At 43.0% G+C, this 23,081-nt stretch overlaps 1 protein-coding gene across 1 annotated transcript in view; it reads left to right on the top strand.

Annotated features, from left to right (window-relative positions):
- dnah9 (dynein, axonemal, heavy chain 9) overlaps positions 1 to 23,081 on the top strand; it is a 100,581-nt gene that overhangs the window by 56,729 nt on the left and 20,771 nt on the right. Inside the window, 15 exon segments of the mRNA XM_018687970.2 lie at positions 41 to 274; positions 5,696 to 5,776; positions 6,386 to 6,565; positions 7,139 to 7,369; positions 7,945 to 8,139; positions 9,275 to 9,394; positions 10,847 to 11,035; positions 11,348 to 11,583; positions 11,672 to 11,794; positions 12,362 to 12,566; positions 17,285 to 17,449; positions 18,018 to 18,158; positions 19,588 to 19,758; positions 19,935 to 20,057; positions 22,172 to 22,365. Of these exon segments, the coding sequence (XP_018543486.1) occupies positions 41 to 274; positions 5,696 to 5,776; positions 6,386 to 6,565; positions 7,139 to 7,369; positions 7,945 to 8,139; positions 9,275 to 9,394; positions 10,847 to 11,035; positions 11,348 to 11,583; positions 11,672 to 11,794; positions 12,362 to 12,566; positions 17,285 to 17,449; positions 18,018 to 18,158; positions 19,588 to 19,758; positions 19,935 to 20,057; positions 22,172 to 22,365 (2,588 nt within the window).

Below are 23,081 nucleotides of genomic sequence, written 5' to 3'. Positions count from 1 at the left end.
AATGTGAAGTAACCGGTTCTGTGATTTATAATTCTCACAGCCTCAGGTGAAGGAGTCAGTCAGTAAATTCATGGCACACGTGCACATGAGTGTCAATCAGATGTCCAAGGAGTACCTGGCCAACGAGCGGCGCTACAACTACACCACGCCCAAGTCTTTCCTGGAGCAGATCAAGCTGTATCGCAGTCTGCTGGGTCAGAAGAGTAAAGACCTCATCACCAAGATGGAGCGGCTGGAGAACGGCCTGCAGAAGCTCAACAGCACCTCCGCTCAGGTACAGTCCATAAGCTTCTATGATAAGCATCTAAACGCGATGAAACAGATTTAAAATCTGCTCACAAATTTTCATCCAACATGAGACGTGCTGGGTAAACATCTGCTGAAGAAATCATGTGGTATAATCAAAAGCTTCAGAACAGCCACTAATTAGACTCTGTCAAGTTGTCATGTGAGTTGTGCTGTGGTGTTACTCTGTTCTATTTTCAAACACAGAGGGAGCTTCAGATGGAGTTTGTATTAACCCTAAAGCTAAGTGAAAAACTGAAATAAATGCTGGTGACCCAAAGTAAAAAAATTCTGGTTTATGTTATGTTTGCTTGTGCTACATTCATTCAAGCATGTGTCCTGAAAAGACAATGAACATCCATCAGTCCAAAGCAATCAGGTCCAGCTGAGGAATTTTATTCTGAAATATAATCCATGTGAAATGAGCTTCCCAACAGATCATTTCCTGTTAATCTGTGTTGATGTAGCATGTGTATTTAACTGAGACATGGTATTCACCTGACAGCCCAGGTGTAAATTGGTTGTCATTAGTTTGCCAGAATGAAAAGAGTGACGACGACTAAAGTTGAGAATCACTGCAGCAGTAAAGTTTTGACAGACACCTTGTTTCACAGTGGAACGTTTAAATTATATAGTATATTAAGTGTTTCTACATCTCCTCCATATATTGAAGCATTATTGTCTTTCAACAATAATAAGAAAAATTATACCGTGCATGCTTTAATATCCACCCTTGGACACCTTGTATTTAATTCTCAAGCTGTAGCTCAACTTGAGATTGTGCAGAATTCTGCAGCCGGGATAATGACAAAGAACAACTGCTCTTCCCACATCAAACTGATCTTAGCGTCTTTGCACTAGTTGTCACTTTCTTTGACAAGCTGTTTCAAAGATGTGCTAATTACAACAAAGCTGTACAGGACCAGGCGCCTGTTTTCTGGAGTGAAATTTTAACTCTCTTCTGTCCAGAAAGTAATTTTAACAGTTCTCAGAGTCCAGGTTAAAATCAAGGGTTGTACTTTTTTGTATTCTGGCACCAGGATTTTGAACAGTCTTCCATTTAATCTACTGACTGTCCCTGTTTTTAAATCCTTCCTCAAAAGAACATCTTTATAGAATCTCTGTCCTACGTGACGTGTAGATATCTTGTTTGTACAATACACCTGACTACCACCAGACTGTATGTTACCATTTTAACATCCCCTCAGATCTCTTTTATCTTGTCCTTTCTAAGGGCTTTATATGATTATATTTGGCTTTGTCTTTCTCTTTTTTTAAAGATATTTTACTAGCAGTACTAATACTATCATTAGTACATTAGTGTATTTGTATAGCTCTTTGTTTAACACAGGTTACAAAGCATTTAACCTCAACATTGCTTCCAAAAACACACACAAACATGCACATATGAATGCAGAAAGCACACGCACACACAGAGAGAGTTTAGTAGTTTGGAAATGTAGGCAGGAGGTAAATGTGTAGGGCCTAAGTGATTAGAAGAATCTTAGAATCGATCCTGAACTTCACAGGCAGCCGGTGCAGTGAGGCTTAAATAGGAGTGATATGAGATCTACAGCCAGTCCTGGTTAATAGTCTATCTGCTGCATTTTGTATGAGCCAAAGACGTGCCAGGTGGATTGGCTGAGTAGTTTAGGTGGGGAAAAAATGAAGGCATGAATTATACTTTCTATGTCAGAGAAGTGATAGTAGCCTGATGTTGGGACAAAAAAAACAGAACAGGATTGAAGCAATTTGTTGACAGGGTGTTCAAATTTCAGTTTAGGGTCAAATAACACCAAGATGTAAATTCTGACATGGGGGCCAATGTAGTGAAAAAAACATTTGAAGTATTTTCAGGGCTGTTGATGAGAAGCTCATTATTACCAGACTTTAGTTGAAGAAAGTTGAGAGACATCCAGACCAGGCTAACCAGGTGTGGAGTCACTGAAATGATCTGGTTTTACAGAAAAATATAGCTGAGTGTCGTCTGCGTAACAATGATACGATATACAAACAAAGTGACTGATTATCTGAGTCCTGCCAGCAAACATCCAGCATCAGGCGTCCACTAGCTGTCTTAACTTGATCAGGGACATAACCAGAGGTGAGGGACATGCTGATAATTGTGGGTGTAGCACGTTCAGAGACAGGTCAGGTCTTTAAAGAATTTTAGTGGGTAAGACATCAATATGGCTGGAAGACGGTGGAGATGAAAATTTGTCTCTGTGAGGTTGTGCATGGTAATTGGGTGTTAGGCTGTTATATCTGCTACACGTCCTTACCTTTTCAATGTCACACACAGCTAATTACCCGCACTAAGCTTTACATAGAGCAGAAAAATACCTGGTTGACTCTTGGTCCTTCTTTATTTTGTTATGTGAAATGTTTATTTGTATTATTTCATGTTTCCGTTTTTGATATCTACACCTGCGTCCATTTGTTCAGATGTTTACCATCCCCACACCTTCGCAGATGAGATCTATATGAATAATGCATCACGAGGTCTGTATGTGAAGCAGCCCTAATTATAAATGGTCTACTACACTGTGCAAGTGAATGTAAAACCACACACACACACACAGTTTCACTCTTACATACCGTGCATATCCACTGCTTTGCATAAACATGCCCACACATAACCACCCGCACAAAATCACACATGCATAAACACCACTTACACAAAGGTGACGTCACTGTACTGAAAGCCACAGTGTTCTGTGTTTGTTCCCCGTCGCCCATTTACTGTAGGAATGAGCCAACACACACACACACACACACACATAAATATAGGAGCTGTATGGTAATTGAAGAGCCCTCTAATTAGAGAGCACACACTTTTCAGCAGCAAGCCACCATTAATGCACCCTGTGTTTGTTAGTGCATCCACACCGATGGTCGCACTGCTGTAAGTACTGTTATTTAACATTCTGTGCAAAAGGATCCATAGCTCACCAGGGGCTGCTGTGGTCATGATAAACAAGGACCGGGAGGGAGAAAGCAAAGGATCTCTGTGTGTGTGTGTGTGTGTGTGTGTGTGTGTTGGGGTGGACTATAGGAGATGCTGTATAAGTGTATGAGTCATCTGCTCCCTGGAGGACACATTAGTTCCATGTGTTTTTTCCTCTTCAGTCTTGTGGAGGTAGTGTCCTACCTTTGGCTGCTTTAGTCTTGAGTAGTGATGTGTGTGTGTGTGTGTGTGTGTGTGTGTGTGTGTGTGTGTGTGTGTGTGCCTGTGTGTTCAGCGCAATGCAGGGATCGCCCACTCATCTTCTCATAAACACTTATTGAGACACACATGCGCAGACTTTTTGTCAATGTAGTGCTAGTAGTAGCACAATTATTACTGTGAGTAATAATAGTTTTTTTGGTAATAGTAGTAAAAGCTGTTGCACCAATAGTAGTGGTAGGATTAGTAAGAATACGAGTAGCAATAGTATTAATATATAAATAGTAACAGTACTGCAAGTCGCAGTAGTAGTCGTACTAGTAAGACTGCTAATAGTATAGGAGTAGTACTGGTTACTAATACTACACAGGTAATGACAGTTGTAGTAGAATAAGTAAAAGTAGTTGTAGTACTAGTTACAGCAGTTAGTGACTCCTAACAGTCGGAGGACTTCTCCTGAACCGACCAGAGTGGTGTTAAATGGAACAGGTCTTTATGACGTGTTGCCTTAAAAGGATAATAACTGGAAACGTCAGAGCTGCCCCCTCCCCACCAACGCACACACAGACAGATGTCTCTTTGTAGCATGAATGAAGCCATGTTTCATCCAAAAAAACCCTCTCAAACTCTGCTGAATTCAGACGCGTGGTTTGAGTCCATAAGCCATCTCACACGTGGATGAATGGGTACAGTCGCTCGCTTTAGCATCAAATCTCCTCTTGCCTTAAGAAACAGTTGTTCCAATTTACATTTACAGCAGCAGAGAGTGAGAGTGGGCTGTTTTATAAAGACCGTCAAGGAGCAAAGAGACATGTTTTCCTGCTTGGATTTCCATCTGCAGTGGATAAACACAGAAGCTGCCCAGATGTATTGAATATCACCCATGTCTCCCACCAATTAGTTTGTCCCTCCTCTCCCCCCGCCCCTCCTTCCCCTCCTGTCTTCCCCCCTGCCTATTCATCATGTTGATGGCTCACTTGGTGCTCGTCTAATGTTCGACCGAATCTTTTGTGTGGAATCGTCACAATCCGAAAGGACTGTCTTCCCCCCGGCCTGATTTCCTGTTTGTTAATTAGCTGAAAGACAAGCATGAGAAACAGTCTGTTTTTATTTCCCCAGTGCAACATTTTGATGGAGTCGGACGGTAATGCAGAGCCCTGTTTGTCGGGGAGTTATGAGGAGTTTATAACAGCTTTAATTTCTCTTTATGGCTGTCCTTGGTCTGTGAATTTGTGTGTGTGTGTGTGTGTGTGTGTGTGTGCTGATAGCAGCTCTTGATCCTAAAGCTTTTATTTTTTTCCAGATATGCATGCCATTCATCTTTTTCTGCCCCTTTATCTGCTTGGACAGAATAAGATTTTTTTCCAGGAATGGATTAAAGGTCACATGCATGGTCCATGGCACAATTCTGCAGGGCACAAACTGTTATCGCAAAGGTTTAGAACCTGTGTGAAGCTTATTTGTTCGACTCTGCTGAGCCGTAGAATCCTCTTTATTGCTTTGAAGACTTGAGAAGATGTTTAGGTTTCAATTAAATTGCCATCGAACTTGATCTGCGATTGTATTACTAATAAGATCCAACAATGTTACAAACAACAAAAACAAATGATCAGTCCTTCAAAACCGCCTGGGAGATTCAATTAGATGATAGCGATAGATTCATTAGTGCCCATGATATACACACTGATTGCTACTTATATCATTTAATGAGACAAAAATAGATTATTGTCAGCAGCCCGCCCTATGCTGTATTGACTGCTCCCCTCATATTAATGCATGTGTTCTTCTCTATCCCTAAGAAGACTGGAGAAGCTTTATCATTTGTGTGTATGTTAGTGTTTAAACTGTAGGACTAGTTCAACATTTTGAGAGTGAGGTGAGAAGATTCAGCTCAGCCTCTGTGATTAACCACCATTTCTAAATCTAACTGATAAATAAATTGCTGTTTGTTTAATCCACAAATATGTTAAAGATCAAGAACTCATTATGTGTAACTCTGACACTCAACAAGCTTGTGTGACTTAACATTCACAGTGAATATTGGTATATACAGTGTTTCACTCTGTTCCATCAACCCACACTGAACAAACCTGAAACTTTTGCAAACTTAGTATTACACTGAAATCTCCTCCCTCACTCTGGTCTAGTGAATATGATCTACAGATCTGCAGACTGGATGGTGCTATCAGCCACTCACATTCACTTCCACTCACTTCCTGGCCTTCATATCTTATTCTCTGATAGGTGGATGACCTCAAGGCCAAGCTGGCTGCTCAAGAAGTGGAGCTCAAGCAGAAGAACGAGGACGCTGACAAGCTGATTCAGGCAAGAACATGAGCCCCTTTTTTAGAGGCTCTGCAAAAATACCATTTTTAAAGTGGAGGTATTTTCTCACTTACAATACCTCGAGTGTTATCTCGAGTTTGGTTTTATTTGCCCAGGTTCTGTCTCTGAGATTTCTGCCATGACCCCAATAACAGTGGAGGTGAATGGAATTTCGCTCGTGGTGCTCAAAGAAATGCAATATGACATTTAAAAAATTCAGCACCACCTTCCAGAAACATTGTGGACGACCCTGGATAATCCTCAGATAGATTTCTGGTGTAGAAACTGCTCAGTGCAGCGTGAGAGATTCAGAGAAAGATGGACCCAAGCCTCGGATCTGTTTCAGCTTCTGTTGTCCTCTGGTATAGATCGGTCTCTGAGGGGTCAGCAGGGGTGAACTTTAACATGGTGTACAATGTTTTTCTGCATGTTGAACTTTTCTTGCTGCTGCTCAGAGTTTGTCAGAATTTGAATTTGCCTAGTGCAGAACTTTCTGCTTTAGTTCAAACCTGTAGGGTTATTTTTTGCAGCGTGTCCTCGCTGTGAAAGCGAAGCACAGACTGAACCTGCACCATTAACCCAGCAATAAACTGTGTGTGCCGTCCACAGGTGGTCGGGGTAGAAACCGAGAAGGTGTCCAAGGAGAAGGCAGTGGCTGATGAGGAGGAGCAAAAGGTGGCGGCCATCGCTGTGGTGGTCAGCGGCAAACAGAGAGACTGTGAGGAGGACTTGGCCAAGGCTGAACCTGCTCTCCTAGCTGCTCAGGATGCCCTTAACACTCTTAATAAGGTCAGTTACTCTCTTATGCCTCGCTGTGTCTTATTGATTTGCTCAATCATACTTTTCTCTCTTAGTTTAATTCTTCTTTTTTTTTTTAAAGGGGTTGTGTTCTTTTTTCTGTGTTTGATTTTGTTTTCCCAGCTCCAGAGGAATAAGTTATGTCCACACTGGCCTTGAACTGTATAAAAGATTATTGAATCACAGGATTTAGTCGGGTCTTTGCTAAAATAATGTCTTCTCTATGTTCTGCGGGCATTTTACTTCATCTTCACATCCCATGTAGGTTTATGAGCAGCCGAGGGGATTTTCAAAAACACCCTCTGTGTTTAAAAGGTGCTCTCTGCTCAAACAAGCAGAACAGACAGTTCAATCACTGCTTAGAGCTCTCTAAAGATGCCCTAATTAGTATTCTCTGTTGTCTTCTCAAAGTCAGCACAGGTTCTTCTTCCTTTATTCTAATCCTTTGCTTTTTCTCTCTTTTTTCCCCCCAGCAGGCCACAGGGATATGTAGTTGTTCAAACTCAATTAAATCATAGCTCTTTCATTTTTCATTCATTATTCCCTCTGTCTTCCCAACATCAGAACAACTTGACAGAGTTGAAGTCGTTCGGCTCTCCAGTGACGGCGGTGACCAACGTCACAGCAGCAGTCATGGTCCTGATGGCGCCTGGTGGCAAAGTCCCGAAGGATCGCAGCTGGAAGGCTGCGAAGGTGATGATGGCCAAAGTGGACGCGTTCCTGGACTCTCTGATAAACTTCAACAAAGAGAACATCCCAGAGGCCTGCCTTAAAGCTATTCAGCCTTACCTGCAGGTGAGCAATTCAATTAGCCCTCATTCATTAAAGTCAACGCTAACGGCAGCGTGCAGTGTGCAGTGTCTGCCGCTCGGCAAGTTCAACTAATAAGTCGTAAATTTAGCAGGGGTGTGATTACAATGACAGTGCCACATTATGGCTGCCGTGTCCAAATGACAGCCGGAGAAAATCAACCAGTTAATTAAGTGTTACAAATTTAACAGCCGCCCTGATTATGAAGTTCAGTGGAGCGGATACTAGGTATGACAGTGCAGGAGATAAAGTCAAAATTCAGTTCGTACAAAGACCTGGAAAATGAGACTCTAACTCATAATGTCTTAGTTTAAAGTTGGAAGTTTTGAGGCCGATCGTCTCCTGCTACAGTCTCAGCTAACATGAGGCTAACTGATATTACCGTTCTTCTTGTAGCTGGCTGCGTAGCTGGTCTTGTCAGAAAAGCAGTTTCAGATCAGAACTCAACTTTAATATGTTGTAAATATGTTGTTACTGTTACAGTGACTCTGACTGATCAGACTGGAGATGAATCAGAGGCTCTGCTGCAGTATGTGATGTGTGTTATTGTTCGTCTCCAGGATCCAGAGTTCCAGCCAGACCTGGTGGCCTCCAAGTCGTACGCAGCAGCGGGTCTGTGCTCCTGGGTTTTAAACATTGTCAAGTTCTATGAGGTTTACTGCGAGGTGGAGCCCAAGCGTCAGGCTCTGAGCAAGGCCAACGCAGAGCTGGCTGCTGCACAGGAGAAGCTCGCCACCATCAAGAGCAAGATCAATGTAAGAAGCCGCTGCTTTGGACTGAGGATACAGGAAATGAAAAGTTTATTTGCTGTATGCCAAGGTTCTGTTTCAAAAGAAGACAGTTTCACAATCTAAAATCCAGCTGATGTATTCTTTGAAATTATATTACCATTTTATTACAGATGAGACTTACTGTTCCAGCCTTCTAGTTATTTCTTTGACAGAAAAACACACTGACACAAACACTAAACAGCATCTTAACACTTCAGTTTGTGGGCTGACTTTTGTACAGAACAGAGTGTGGGCTGAAAAATGACTTGTGAAAGCCAGTAATCTCAGCACCTTGCTATAAAAGATTTCTGAGACATCTGTATGGATCAGAAACTCTATCAAACCCTGAAGATATCAGTGTAATACGAAGCTGATGCAACAGAAATAAAATAAAGTAAAAACAACAACCAGAGGCGGTAAGCTGAAGCCAAAATTCAGGATATGAATTATTTTATCAAGGCTTGAGTGACAGTTGACACATGAGCTCTGCCAGTAATGATATACCACCAGCATTTCATCAATACAAAGCTGGTGTAAGTGCTATTAAAGGCTTTTACTGTTCATTAATCTAAAACCAAATCCATCAACCTAAAAACCCTATTGATAAAAGCAGCTGTAAATAATTGTTTCTCAGTGGCGTTTGACATTCAGTACATCAGAGTCAGAGGAGAGCCCCAGCAGAGCGCGGTGCTCGGGACTCTGCAGCGGTGTCTGCTGCTTACATCAAACCCTGCAGAGTGCAGAGTGACGACTGTTAATAAGATCCAGCATGACTTCTCGCTGTCATTTTTCAGCCCTCAGTCAGATCGGTTGAGCGGAGATAGGGTTCGGAGCCAAGGGGAATTAGCAATCCTCAAACTAATCTACTGAACCTGTGTGCCTCTCCACCGATTAATCCTGTTTGTCCTTGTGCTAATTGCTTCCATATGCCAAATAAATCCATAGTGGAGGGAATGATAAGTTTCACCCAACTTTTCACACTGTTTCTTTCAGAGACAGACTTGAGTCATCTTTGTTTTCTGTCTTTGAGGATTGTGTATGACCATGCTGTATTTTAACGAGTGCCAATTTTCTCTTCTCCTGTGTGTGTGTGTGTGTGTGTGTGTGTGTGGCCTATCAGCACCTTAATGAGAACCTGGCCAAGCTGACAGCCAAGTTTGAGAAAGCCACAGCAGACAAGCTCAAGTGCCAACAGGAAGCAGAGTCAACTGCACACACCATTTCCCTGGCCAACCGTCTGGTGAGCAGGGTCACAGTGGGGTCACACAGAGCACCAGCTCCCTAATAACACACACACACACACACACTTTACCATCTGTGCCACATGCTCCTTCCCTCACATACATACAGATGTGTACAAACTTGTATTGATACTCACAAACACAAAAAAGTAGTTTTAGCTTTGCTTGTTAGCCTGGCTGCCTCTGTCTTTGGTTCTTCTTCCTACGTGTTCGGGTATTTACAGATATTATTTGGGTATGAACAGCTGCACTCTGAACTTTTTGCAGTAAAGTTCACCACACAAAGTTTTCTCAGAGTCACATTGAAACACACAGACATCATTATGAGCAGTGCAGGGTAAAGTTTTACAGATGTCACACAGGTGTTAAACTCACCACATGATCTGATACTGAAGCCTGACACCTGAACACCTGATGATGGAAAATGATGAGCTGAAGTCTTTTTTAAAAAATCAGTCAGTATGACATGATTATATTTTGCCACTGTTTAAACTTCTGTTTAAAGATAAATCACACTCAGGTTCATGTGGGTCATTTTTTGTATTATTTGAATTTGACTTTTTCCATTTTATTCTATTCTATTCTAAGTTACTTTACAGATGAGTATTATACATTTACTAATTCATCTAAAAGCAAATGAGGTACAATCCAGGCCACAGGAGGTGATGAAACTGTGGGACATCCCTTAAGTTGACTGACCACTTGCTCAGCACTGACAGATACTGTATCTGTATATATGATTAAAATGATATACTGTCCATGTTTGGGAAATAAACAAAGGAAGTAGCTCTTGCATTGCACCTCTCAAACCTCTGTTTATACACACATATATACAATATATAAATATACACACACACTCACATACAGTATATACATAAATCCTACCATTATTTGCGAGTGTGTAAATCTCCTGCTGACAGCAGCAAAACAAAAAGATGAGTGTTGACTCTGTTAGTATGTTAATCTAAATTATTCAGGGGAAGCTTCCAAAAGGCCTGACAGGAGCAACAAAAGAACGAGAGGTTGTGCTCATCTGCTAGTCAATCACAGATATCAATGCAAATGCAGTCAACATGCTGAAGTGTACAGTGTTTCCATGATCTGCGCTGGAAAGTTACAGTCTGTATCAAAGTGTGGGGCCTCTCAACTTTACAGGAGATAAGATATTAAGGTGAACTTTATTGATCCCTGAAGGGAAATTGGATCATTGCTGCAGTAAAGAGTAGAGGTGTCGGTACACGAGCAGAGAGGTGATAAAGGATATGAAAACGTAATAAAAAAGGACTTGAAGGTAGCACGGCATTGTTGTTCTGGAGATTTCCTGATGTTCATGAGAGTGTGCATCAGTGACGGCAGACATAGATTAATTTAGATTTGATTTTACAGGATATCCCCGGGGGAACCTGGTGTAGTGAAGTAAAAAACCAATCTCTCTGCTCCCTGTGTTTCAGGTGGGAGGCCTGGCGTCAGAGAACGTTCGCTGGGCCGAGGCCGTAGGAAACTTCAAGAAACAGGAGAGGACTCTGTGTGGGGACGTCCTCCTCATCACCGCCTTCATCTCCTACTTGGGATACTTCACCAAACGCTACAGGCTCCAGCTTATGGACAACACCTGGAGGCCTTATCTCAGTCAGCTGAAGGTGGGTTTCCTGGTGATTAATCCTTGTAAAGTTTCTACAGTACATGTTGGGCTACAGCAGCTGTAGAGTGCTATGTGCAGACTCAGTCAGCTGGGAAAAGTTCCCTTATCTTCTCTTTTTTAGTCACATATCTAGTAAAACCATCCCCCCTGCAAACCTGTCACTGCAATCACTGCTGTCTGTCAAGGTGACTGAAAGAAAACAGAGTACAGGATGATTCCAGCTTAACGTTCCTGGATTCCAGGACTGAAACTTTGTTAAGACTACAGCAGTGGTACACATGATTCATTCTTCACCGCTGTAACCTGTAAGGTTCCCATCCCCGTGACCCCTGACCTGGACCCTCTGACCATGCTGACGGACGACGCTGACATAGCAGCGTGGCAAAATGAGGGGCTGCCAGCCGACAGGATGTCCACCGAGAACGCAACCATTCTCACTTCCTGCCAGCGCTGGCCCCTCATGGTGGACCCCCAGCTGCAGGGCATCAAGTGGATCAAAAACAAATATGGCGAGGACCTGCGCGTCATCCGCATCGGACAGAGAGGGTACGAGTCTTTACAGTGAAATGTGCACATGGTCATTTTTTTGGACAAGATGATGAACAGAGGAGTTCCTGTTGTTTTGCCTTGAAAGGTACCTGGATGCCATAGAGAGAGCACTGGCAGCAGGTGACGTGGTTCTGATAGAGAACTTGGAGGAAACACTGGATCCTGTTCTTGGACCTTTGCTGGGCAGAGAAACGATTAAAAAGGGCAGGTAAGAAATGTTTTCAAATTTGCACCTTTGTATAATAACCACTGAAGTCATCATACACAAACTGAGTGAAAACGAGCCAAAGGTTTCAGTGTCACACTGCCTTCTAATGCAGAAGACTCTCAACCAACAACACTCATCACTTGACCACACTGACCGCTGAACACCTGCTTTAAGATCCAGGTTCTGGATCATTAGCTTTTTTATCAGATACATTAACAAGAAGTAAAGTAAATCAGTAACTACCCCAGGCTGTAACAAAGACACTAAAGACAGAAAACAGTAAATAAAAACAGTGAAAATCAGCTTCTTCCTAAAAATGATGACCCATAAAAAATAAGACTTTGGATTTAAGACAATACTGAGTGATCAAAAATACGAAAAGAGACAGAGCAGCGAAATTCATTTAGCCCTTAAAAAAATAAAATAAAATATAGATATATGTTAGCAGTTTAGCAGAGGATGGTTTGGTTTGAAGATGACCGTTGACCCTGACTGGTGTCAGAATCTTTGCTTCTATTTAGCAAATTTCAATGAAGAGAAATTTCCATTCCTCATTTACCCACACAGATACATCAAGATCGGTGACAAGGAGTGTGAGTACAACCCCAGTTTCCGCCTCATCCTGCACACCAAGCTCGCCAGCCCTCATTACCAGCCGGAGCTGCAGGCCCAGTGCACCTTGATAAATTTCACAGTGACCAGAGACGGTCTGGAGGACCAGCTGTTAGCTGCGGTGGTCAGCATGGAGAGACCTGACCTGGAACAACTGAAGGTGAGGGAGTCAGTGTGTCAGAGCAGGCAGAGAGAAACACTACCTGAGACCGCTGTTTAACAACAGAGGAATCCCTGACAGATCTGCTTTCATCTCATATGTCGCCAGAATGGAAAAGTGAACCTGAGCACACGTGAAAGCCGTATCTGTCACAGTCTTCAGGTGCTATCAGAGAACAAACAAGTGTTCCACGCTGGACTCTTTGAGTTCCTCTCCTAGCATCTCCTTTGTGCCGGTGTAATTAAAAGAAGCAGTCTGTGGAGTCACGGGGCCTTTAGAAGCAGGGCGTTCGCTCCCTCGCTCGTTATTATCCATCTTTACCGCCGCACATCGCCAAGAAAACACTGTCTGTCTTTAAACATCACAAGAGGCTGCAGGTGATTCCAAAACAATCAGCTGCTGCCTTTGATTAACAGCAAACTAAATGGATGTGTGATAATTGTGAGGCTTTGGGTCCCTCACTTAGGGAGACTGAGACCCTGTGTGTGTCTGTGTGAGTGTGTGAGTTTGTCACTGTGTGTTTATGTGGTATTTCTGTGTGCAGAAAAAGAGCAATCAGAAAATTAGATTACCATTTTAAATGTGCATTGAGTCGTGTTGTTAAATATAATGTAAATGCATGGATTTTTAGTCAGTGTTATTGAATTACTTTGAATAGTTATGCACGACTTTGCAATTTCTAACTTTCCAGATTCCAGTGAACATTATTCTTTTTCTTGTGCGAGTTGTTTGAATTAACTTGACTTTAACAGAAAGAGTGGCACACAAACATTTGCCCAAAGCTGATTCCCAGATTAGAGCTATCTGCATATTGCTCCATGAGCAATAATGATGTTGAAACTATTTATTGTAAGTGCAGAAATCAATCTTTGTCGTTGCACTGTTTTTCATGGTGTGTTCACTTCACCCTGCAGCCTGTGCTCTGGTGATGTGACACAGAATGAAATGCCTTTGCTAAATTTCAACTACATGACCAAGAGTGTAATAATAACATGATACATCTGAACATGCATTACTCTACAGCCCATCAACAGAAGTAAAGCTTCTTCAGACAACAGCAGATGTCAGAGAGGTTATTATGAGAAACACCATTTCTTAATAATGCCACTTTCAAACATCATGAAATGATTTGGTGATAGTGCCAAAGTACTGATGTTTTAAGTTCTACACAAAGTGTTTGAACGTGGTAATCTGTCTTCACCATCAGCCACAAGGTTTCATTTTATCAGAACAATCTTCCTGTTGATAGAAACACATTACTTTTTATGCAAAGCCTAAACACGCTCTTTGTTGGTTAATGAGACATATAAAAAAATCCAAATGCGTTCATGAGCTGGTTAACTCTCCAGCATCTTAAATGGTTTGATAATAGCCAGAATCAAAAGAAAAAGCAGTTATGTTTGAATGGCTTTCAGCATCTGTGAGGAATCTTCCATACAGGCAATAATCCATTAATCCTAAATCAAAAAAATCTTATTAACTTTGAAGCACTAACAATGCACCACTGTGTCACAGTCACCCAGGGTACTGTTCCTGTGACACTCTTCCATTTATCATCAAGCTCCAGGAATTGTGTAATTGTGTCTTGATGCTATCCTCAAGGGAGTTTCATCTGGTTTTTTATCACTTTGGCAGACTCATTTATGTTCACACATCCACATCCACCTCTCCAAAATCAAAGGAGAGGCAGATAGGAGTCACTTTTTCCTTTTTCATTTAAATGACTGTCTTTGTTGTGCGGACCCACGACCCTCCGTCTATGAGGAGGAGAAAGCCGTGGTTCCACTCTGTTGATCAGCGTCGTTGTCACCAGCTGTAGCTTAAAGCTGTCATCTGTGGTGAGAGTTAATGGCCGGCTCGGTACACTGTGTACAGTACAGCAGGTTCCTGGTAGACGACTTTTGAGGAGTAATGAGCAGCAGATAGTTACGATATCCACAGTATGGTCTACAGTCTGAATGTAAATGTTCGTAATTAAGCAAAGCTTGACTTGATCAAAGCTCCAGCGTCTAATGATGCCTCCTGCTCGTCTCATTGACAATCTGCTCTTTTCATGTCAGCTGTTTGAAATGGATTGGCCAGTGGCGCTACTGTACCACGGCAATTAGACAACACATTGACACACTTCCACTGTTCCTTAAATGTGTCTCTTGTTAGTCGAGGGGGGAAAGGAAAACAGAAATCCCTCTTAGCTCAGAAGGCGTCTGGCTGACGGCGGAGTCTCCGAGAGATCCGAACGGAAGATAATGTGGGAACTCTGTTAAGGGGTCAGGCAGATTCACTCCAACACAATGCTATTTGCATTTTGATGGTTTTCTGGAGGCGTCCTTGTTTGCGTTGGGCCTCTTTAGGCAATGCTGTATTCAGACCTGTAGGCTTTCATCCACAGACGAATCAGCATTTTTAATAAACTGAGAGAGAGGGAGAAAAAAAACCACCAAACTGCTGGAGTTATTTTAAGCCTAATGTCCCCTCAGCAAAATCCAATGGAGAAGAAGTGAAATGTGATTTAATGAAGCTTGTTTAATTAGCATTTCACTGAGATCGGAGGGTGAGGGGAAAAACAAGATCTGGAACTCACTTATCATTTTAATTAACACTGAAAGTTGAAGGTGGGTGGTGGGGGGATCGCTGTGTACACTCCAAGCACCCTCCCATCAAAACACGGCCCATAGAATGAAGCGCTGAACGGCTTTTTGTTGTCAGTAAACAACCCGGACTGATAACAATCGGCAGACTGATAGCACACTGCAAATTGGCTGTACCTGTTTGTATTCTTTGAATGACTCTGTGCCATTATACCTTTAATGAGGTTAGCGTCTCTACTGAGCCGTAAGACGACTACCAGGTGAAAGAACTCTCATTTAACCGAGCAAAAGACGGGCTAAGGAGCTTAAAATGTCAAGTTGCCTTTTTGGAGAGTGCACAGGGGGATCAGCCTACAACCTTTTACCACAATAACCACCTCGTCTGCTTCTCCCTCTGCTCATATGAGTGTGCATGTGTGCATCCTTGTGTGTGTTTGCTCCGGCACAATTCCTCGGCGTTAATGAGAGCTAAAATGCTCCACTTCCCAAAGTACCTTAACAGGGCTGCTCCGTGGCACTCAGTAATCATTTGCCTAAAAAATGATAGATGTAATATCTCATTTTAATCCCAATTAGGGTGTTCTGCTGACTGGTTAATTGTTTGTTTTTCCCAAGCAAGGGTAATTACAAGTACAATGTGCCAGAGGAAAGCTAATCGTTAAAAACTGACTCATTACTGGATTCAGTTGGGAATGTTTCAGTGTGGATAGCTTTCCCCCTCAAGAGCAGCGAGTCTGGGCAACTAGAAGGTCACAGTTGAGTCACACAGGCAGATGTCCCCGGTTAAATGTCCACTCACACCAATTCTCTGCTTCTTCTTCTCTCTGCCTGGAACGCACGCATGTCAGGTCTTTCCTCAAAATGCCATGAAACACATCATTTTTTTCCCCTGTGCATTTTTGGCAGAGGAGAACGTTTAAACTAGAGAGTGAGTAATAACGTTAAATTCAGAGCATGAGAGATTTCACAAGGCAGAGGCTCAATTAGTTTTAACAATGGTGTAAAATACCTCTCATCACTGCAATAGGAAATACTGTCATAAAGAGAGCAATTAAGCAGTGTGATCTCTTAAACTATCTGCTCCCCTGGCGTGATCTGAGCTAAGTATGTCTTTTGTCATGGGAACATTATGCCGCAGGGAGGAGGAACAGTTCCACCCCCAGCAACCCCCCAGCTCCCCCGGCGATTACACGGGGGCAGAAACAGCTCAGCCAGGAACTTATTACCACCGTCTGTCAGGGATCACGCCACTCAAAAACCCTCAGCTATTATCAGTCACCCACAACACTGGAGTAGGCAAATCTCACAACAGCCCACCCTCCCGTAATTACAACAATTCAAAGGTCGCGGAGGCTTCTATTAAGGGAAACTTCAATAAAGCAAAGTCATTATCGAGCAGAAACAAGGAGCTGCAACAGACTATAATGAAGGACAAAGCAGGATGAAGCAATAAAGAGAAGAAACCGTGCCCTGTCGACTTTGTTCTCCCAACGCCTCTCAAACAGCAGGCTTTGAAAAAGTGAAAGTTTCTCTCCGACACTTCTGTTTTTTCAACGAGAACAAAGACGGAAAAAAACAGTTTGAGTTCAAGCTTTATTAGACGATGGGGGGGCACTAATCCATATGGGGAGGTGTTGGGTAAAACCCCAGGAATGAGCTGCGCGTGCACGTTAGATGTCTGTATGGATTCATAATTTAATCCATAATGTCGAACAAATGATTCATAATGGATGTGTGTGTGTGTGTGTGTGTGTGTGTGTGTGTGTAGTTCACCATCAAAGCTCCCTCCCCTCTCGCTCGAATCGACGGTCTCGTCACATCAAGGGTTAGGTCGCTCGGCAGAGGTTTGATGTTGGAAACCAGACGGAAGCTGGCTAATCCAGCCCAGAGCGCTTCCTTTATGGGTTCAGATCACCAATGCAGAGCGTATTGATCAGTTCTGCCTTTGTGGTGCCCTTCAGTATTCATGTCCTCTTATTGACCCACACCTTGAACACATCTCCCACCTCCTCAGATTATGATGATAAGGCCAGAAAAGAACCTGACATCAAGTGTATGGTGTATCAGAGAAATCCTCTGACATCTCTGGAATCTGTCAGATACAAGTTTTTGTGTGTTTGTGTGTTTCAGTCCGACCTGACGAAGCAGCAGAACGGATTCAAGATCACCCTGAAAACGCTGGAGGACAACCTGCTGTCGCGTCTGTCCTCAGCTTCAGGAAACTTCCTGGGCGACACAGAACTGGTGGAAAACCTGGAGACAACCAAACGCACGGCTGCCGAGATCGAAGAGAAGGTCCTTTTCTTTGTTATCTCTACAGCTCCTTTTTGTTTCGGCGTCACTTCCTGTATGTACAAAATATTTACACTGTAGTTTTTGGCCTGTAATCTAAACCTATACTCTATTCCCTTCTCTCTGATTGCCTTTGTTTCTCTTTTTTGGTCAGCAAATCAGATCATGTCAGCTTAGCGTATTATCTCTGCCAGAGGAGAATTACTGATGTTTCTGATACTTGAGAGCACTTCTGAGAAAGTCCTGTATGGTGATGTGAGAGTGTGTCTTCTGTCAGCGAGGAGATGAGCGCTGCCTTTGCAGATGTTCGTTCTTAAGCATAATTGCGCAGGCATTTGCTGGTAAAAACAAAAAAGTCTCATAATTGTCGTGTTCCACGCAGTGTGAGAACATTTTGGCTGGAACCGTGAAATTGGAATCGCTCTGCTCTTTACTGCAGGGTGTTTTATTGGATAGTGCACAATTTCATCATTAGCTGACTGATGAACCCTGAGTGTATGCATATCTGTGCAGCTTTATGCTCGTGTCTATGACTGTGATTCCCTTTGTGTTTGCACTATCTTTACTGTAGGTAAAAGAAGCCAAGGTGACAGAGGCCAAAATCAATGAGGCTCGGGAGCACTACCGACCAGCAGCAGCTCGGGCTTCCTTATTGTACTTCATAATGAACGACCTCAATAAAATCCACCCCATGTACCAGTTCTCTCTCAAGGTAGCCCGTCTATTGACCCGCCATGTTTCCTTCCTGCCTCACAGGCCCCCAGTGAGACCCCTCTTTACACTCATCCCTCTGTTTCTCCCCTCCTCCTTCCATTTGCTCACCATGTTTTATGCTCTTTGCCCTGCTTTTATTGTGTTTGTGGCTCCCTAATGTGGTTATGTAGAGCGTAATGTCTTTCATATTGTCAGCCAGCGAGCGCTGAGAGGAGGCAGCCTGAGATATGGTTTGCAATCACTCCCGGCTCCGCAGGTAGCTGCCCTGGCTCGAGTTATTTCCCAACATAATCAAAAGAAAACACATTCAGAGTTTATATACCTTTGACCCTGTGAATGAAATAAAATGTGTTACAGTATGTGTTCTTCACACCAGGTTAGAGCAAAGTGTGACTGTGACATTGACAGAAACGACACCAGAGAACTCAGATAATGACAATTACTCTATTTCCTTAGTGACATTTCAATTTACAGTCTGAAGACTAGACCCTGCACCTTTGATTAGTAGTTTGTGTAGGATTCATACCTGCACTGATTTGTATGACAGTAATCATGAGCTGAGAATGGAACAGTCACAGGTTGAATCTTATAAAATAAATATCAAGGCTGATGGAGCCAAACTTTCTCTGTTAACACCCTATTTAAAGAACAGCCTCATATTGCAGTAGCTCACGCCATACATTAGCTACAGCCAAGGTTTCAAGGATAGGTTCAAAACAAATCCCATCTAAAGACCAAAACCAACAGTTTCTTAATCCTTCTCTCCAAACTCTGACTTCCTTCCAACTTCCAATGTCTGTGCCACTCGGCTCCAAGCCCACTGATTCCCACTGAAGCTTTAAAGCTGCACTAATCAATGTTTTTATATTAATAAAGAGTCAGATACCTCAGTGTAAAACAGCTCAGTCATGATGACAAACCCACAGTTCCCCTCAGCTCTGTGGACGTTTTGGGTCAGTCTCAGGTCTCATCTGTCCCTCTTCAGTAAAAACCCAGTAAATCACTAGATGCTACCTGCCACACAGCTCCAAATTAATACTACTGTTGCTTCATGTTGCTGGATATGTGAATAGGAAACTGTTTGCAAGGATGCAACATAAACTCTATAAGGTGACGTCGTTGTAGTTTTTGAGCAAACATTAGTATTTCTGGAAGCAGGACAGAGTCTGTGGGACTGGGTCAAAATGGTAACAATTAGAAATATTAGAAATAAAGTGAAGTGTTAGTAAAGTCTACTGTATTAGTACAATATGATCATCCTGTATGATCTTTAAAGTTTTTACTGATATGCTATTCATATTTACTGGTTTCTGTTTTGTGTAAAGTGACCTTCTCTTCAATAATATTGTTACTTTGCTACTGATAACGCTCAGATGTCAGATGCTGAGTTAGTGTTGAGTGTTGTACCTGCTCCTGTGCGTCCCCAGGCGTTCAGTGTGGTCTTCCAGAAAGCGGTTCAAAAGGCCGAGCCGGACGAGGCTTTGAAGCAGCGGGTGTCCAACCTAATTGACAGCATCACCTCCTCAGTCTTCCAGTACACCACCAGAGGCCTGTTTGAGTGTGACAAGCTCACGTACATCGCTCAGCTTGCCTTCCAGGTAGGAAGGGAGGCCGGTTTCATCTTCTGCACGGTTTGTTTTCAGAACAAGCCTGCCATTGAATCAGCTGCTTCTGAGAGCAGCGGCCCTGTCTGGATCTAATCAAGTGGAAAGGAAACGTGGTGTGTGCTGAAAATACAACATTTCAAAGTGCTTCCTGTTTGTTGTGTCCCCAGATCCTGCTGATGAATAAAGAAATAAACCCTGCAGAGTTGGACTTCCTTTTGAGATACCCTGTCCAACCAGGTGTAACATCACCAGTGGATTTTCTATCCAACCACTCATGGGGAGGGATCAAGGTACGGAGAGAGGCAGAGATTTCACTGCTGAAATGTGAAGCTGAATTGTGTCATGCAAAGGCCTAGAAACAGGTAAAATGTCTTCTTAGTGAGTTCTCCAACCAGAAATAGATGATGCTGGCAACTTGGTGATCTTAAAATGTCAACTGATATTGTCATAGGCCCTAATTAACAATAACATGCTAGTATGCTTGGAACATGTTAGCACTAGCTACAATCTAACCTTAACCCTAACCAGTCACTAACTGCTTCATTCAACGAACATATTTGTTCTAACTTTTCCTGTTTTATGACTGATAACCATGTTATATAGCAGGGTTATGTGAGGTGAGGTGGGATGTTAAAACAGAGCTAATATGATAGCCTTCCTCATTTTGGACTCTGATTATTGTGTCAAACCACAGTTCTTTTCTACTAGAAATATACTATATCCATTCCACAGGACTGAATTGGTTGTGTGGCTGTGAATGCAAGCTTTACTGCCAAGATCTGTACAAAATTTCAAGATAAAGTTGCTCTTACATCCCAGAATAGTATGCTGTTTTATAAAGACAGAGCTCTCCTCTTGGGATTCATAGAGCTGTATTAAAAAGATACATGAAGAGAGTGTTAAATTGTACATCAGCTCCATTTTTAGAATCCCATCGCAGCTGCCCCTCAGTGTTGAAATGCCCCAAAAAATAGTCTCCGGTAGTAAAAAATTTAATTGACTTTTATGTCTTTCGTCCACCCTGTCATGTATGAGAGGCATGACTGAAATCCACAATTTTCCCTCCAGTTATTTTAGCACTTAGTTGCTCTATGCAGTGTGTAGAGTTGCTTCGTATGATGCAATTTGTAGAGCCGAGTCTCCCAGCAACAACTCTGCATTAAACTGAAAACCCACTTAAGGAGTTGGCAGCATAATTGAAGTCTGTTTTCTCTGTTTCACCCAAACCCTCAGTCTGACAGCATGTGATTCTCTGGGGCCCGGCTTCGCTCTCTGACCCCGGTTCATTGTAACAGCAGCAGAGCAAACTCTGCATTCCCACAGTTACTCCTGAAGGACAGACGTCTGGCCATGCAGCCTCGTGGACGTCAAGCAGAGGTTCCCTCTCTTGTCAGATCAGTTTAGCAGCAAACTAAACCCTGGCGGCAGCATGTTTTTTTAGCCGCTCATGCTCATGAATTTTTCAATCTGCACCGCCCAGAATATTAACTTAACCTAAACCCCTCTGAGGGTTTGGAGACGGCCTTTCTCCAACTGCACTCAACCTACTGTGGATGTTTAAGGTTCTGCTAATCAAATTCTGTCACTCGATTTTCTTATCGCAGTTGGAAACATAATCAGTTGGAGAGCTTTAAAGGAGGATAAGATTCTCTGATTGCTTGGCCCTCTTGATGATATTAGCAGAGCAGGAATCCCACGAGACCCTGTGTGTGTTTCCCCCTCACCGGGGCTGAGAGGTTGGCAACCGCCACTGGTAATTAAACAAACTGAGCTGAAGTGAAAGACTGTGCTGAGCCGCTTCCTCTCACTCTACCACACTTAGCATAAAGTGGTGAGCGAGTGAGGACTAGAAATCATGGATCCACATGGGTATTTTTCTCCAGTTTCCAGACCTTCATGTGTCTGCTGTGAGAAGATTCCTGGGTCCTCATGGTTTATACAGCACGTCAGACAGCTGACACACTGCATGTGTGTGTGGGTACTCATGGGGGAGTGTACCTGCTCGAGGCTGCACTGTGTGACACTGCTGTTCTCCACAGATGAGATAAGGTGTCTGTCAGCTGGGGCATCACAATAAAACCCCCACTGGTTCTGCAACGGATGCATCATTGAGTTCTCCCCCACCCCCCGTCCCGTTATGAAAGGGATCTTGTTTACTCAGCATTTCCGTTTGAATAAATATTATTTATATAGGCGTGCGCAAAGATAAGCACTCCTGTCTTTTTTTTGTCTCTTTTTTTCCTCCAACTTTTGCAAACAAAGTAAGTCCTTTTGCTGTGTACTGCGAAATGGTTCTGAAGTGGTCAAAAACTTTACCGTACATCACTGATCAGAGAGAAGCAGCACTTTGAGAAGACACTGTAGTTTTCCCTGTATGAATCACTTTCCTCTCCTCATCCACCAGTCCCTGTGCTCCATGGAAGAGTTCAGAAACCTGGACCGAGACATTGAAGGTTCAGCCAAACGCTGGAAGAAGTTTGTGGAGTCAGAGTGTCCAGAGAAGGAGAAATTCCCTCAGGAGTGGAAGAATAAAACCTCGCTTCAGAGGCTGTGCATGATGAGGGCCCTGAGGCCTGACCGCATGACGTACGCTGTCAGGTGAGAGGTGGAATCGTAGCTTGACCTTTGCTCTGTCATGTGTGAAGGATCTCACTGACCTGTGCTGAAAGGGCAAAGGTTAAACAGCTTAACCTTTGGCTTACAGTCTGAGTTGACAGGGCATCTGTGCTCACTGCTGCTGTGTTTGTCTGATGCTCCGAAAAAGCTGCAATTACTCAGCTTTGCCGGTACAATCAGTGAGCCTCATTATTAAATGAGAGCAGAAATAGCCCTCAGCCTCTGTCTGGGAATGTCAGCGTATCAAACAGTGACACCAGTAAATTACACGCAGTCTCTACCTGGATATTTTATCTGCATATTGAAAGGTGTAATCAGGATGTGCTGTGACTCTAGCATCTCTCAGCTTTTGGTTCTTCAGTCCGCAGTTTTCTGGCTCTCATCAGCCATGACAGGCTGCTGTTTTCAGTGAAATACTCTGATAAACCCACTGTAAACCATCTGTTCAGCACCAGACAACAGACACTGTAGCAGCTAGCTGGTGAATATAGTGAAGTGATATTTTTAGTTAGTTAGTGGAGACCAAAAAACGAAACCACTCCCAGCTGACCCTGGGCGAGAGGTGGGGTCTGCTGATGTTTTACATAGAAAGCAGTTCATCAGTTTAATTGAGAAATGAAAATAGCTGGCTGATAGCTTATTACAGTATAGTGCAGCACGTTTAGCATAGCAAAGCCTCTGGTTGTGTTGTCACATGA

The sequence above is a fragment of the Lates calcarifer genome, linkage group LG23 (assembly GCF_001640805.2).
Source record: "Lates calcarifer isolate ASB-BC8 linkage group LG23, TLL_Latcal_v3, whole genome shotgun sequence".
NCBI classification, from domain to species: Eukaryota; Metazoa; Chordata; class Actinopteri; family Centropomidae; genus Lates; species Lates calcarifer.
This window is presented reverse-complemented; position numbering and strand designations above follow the sequence as displayed.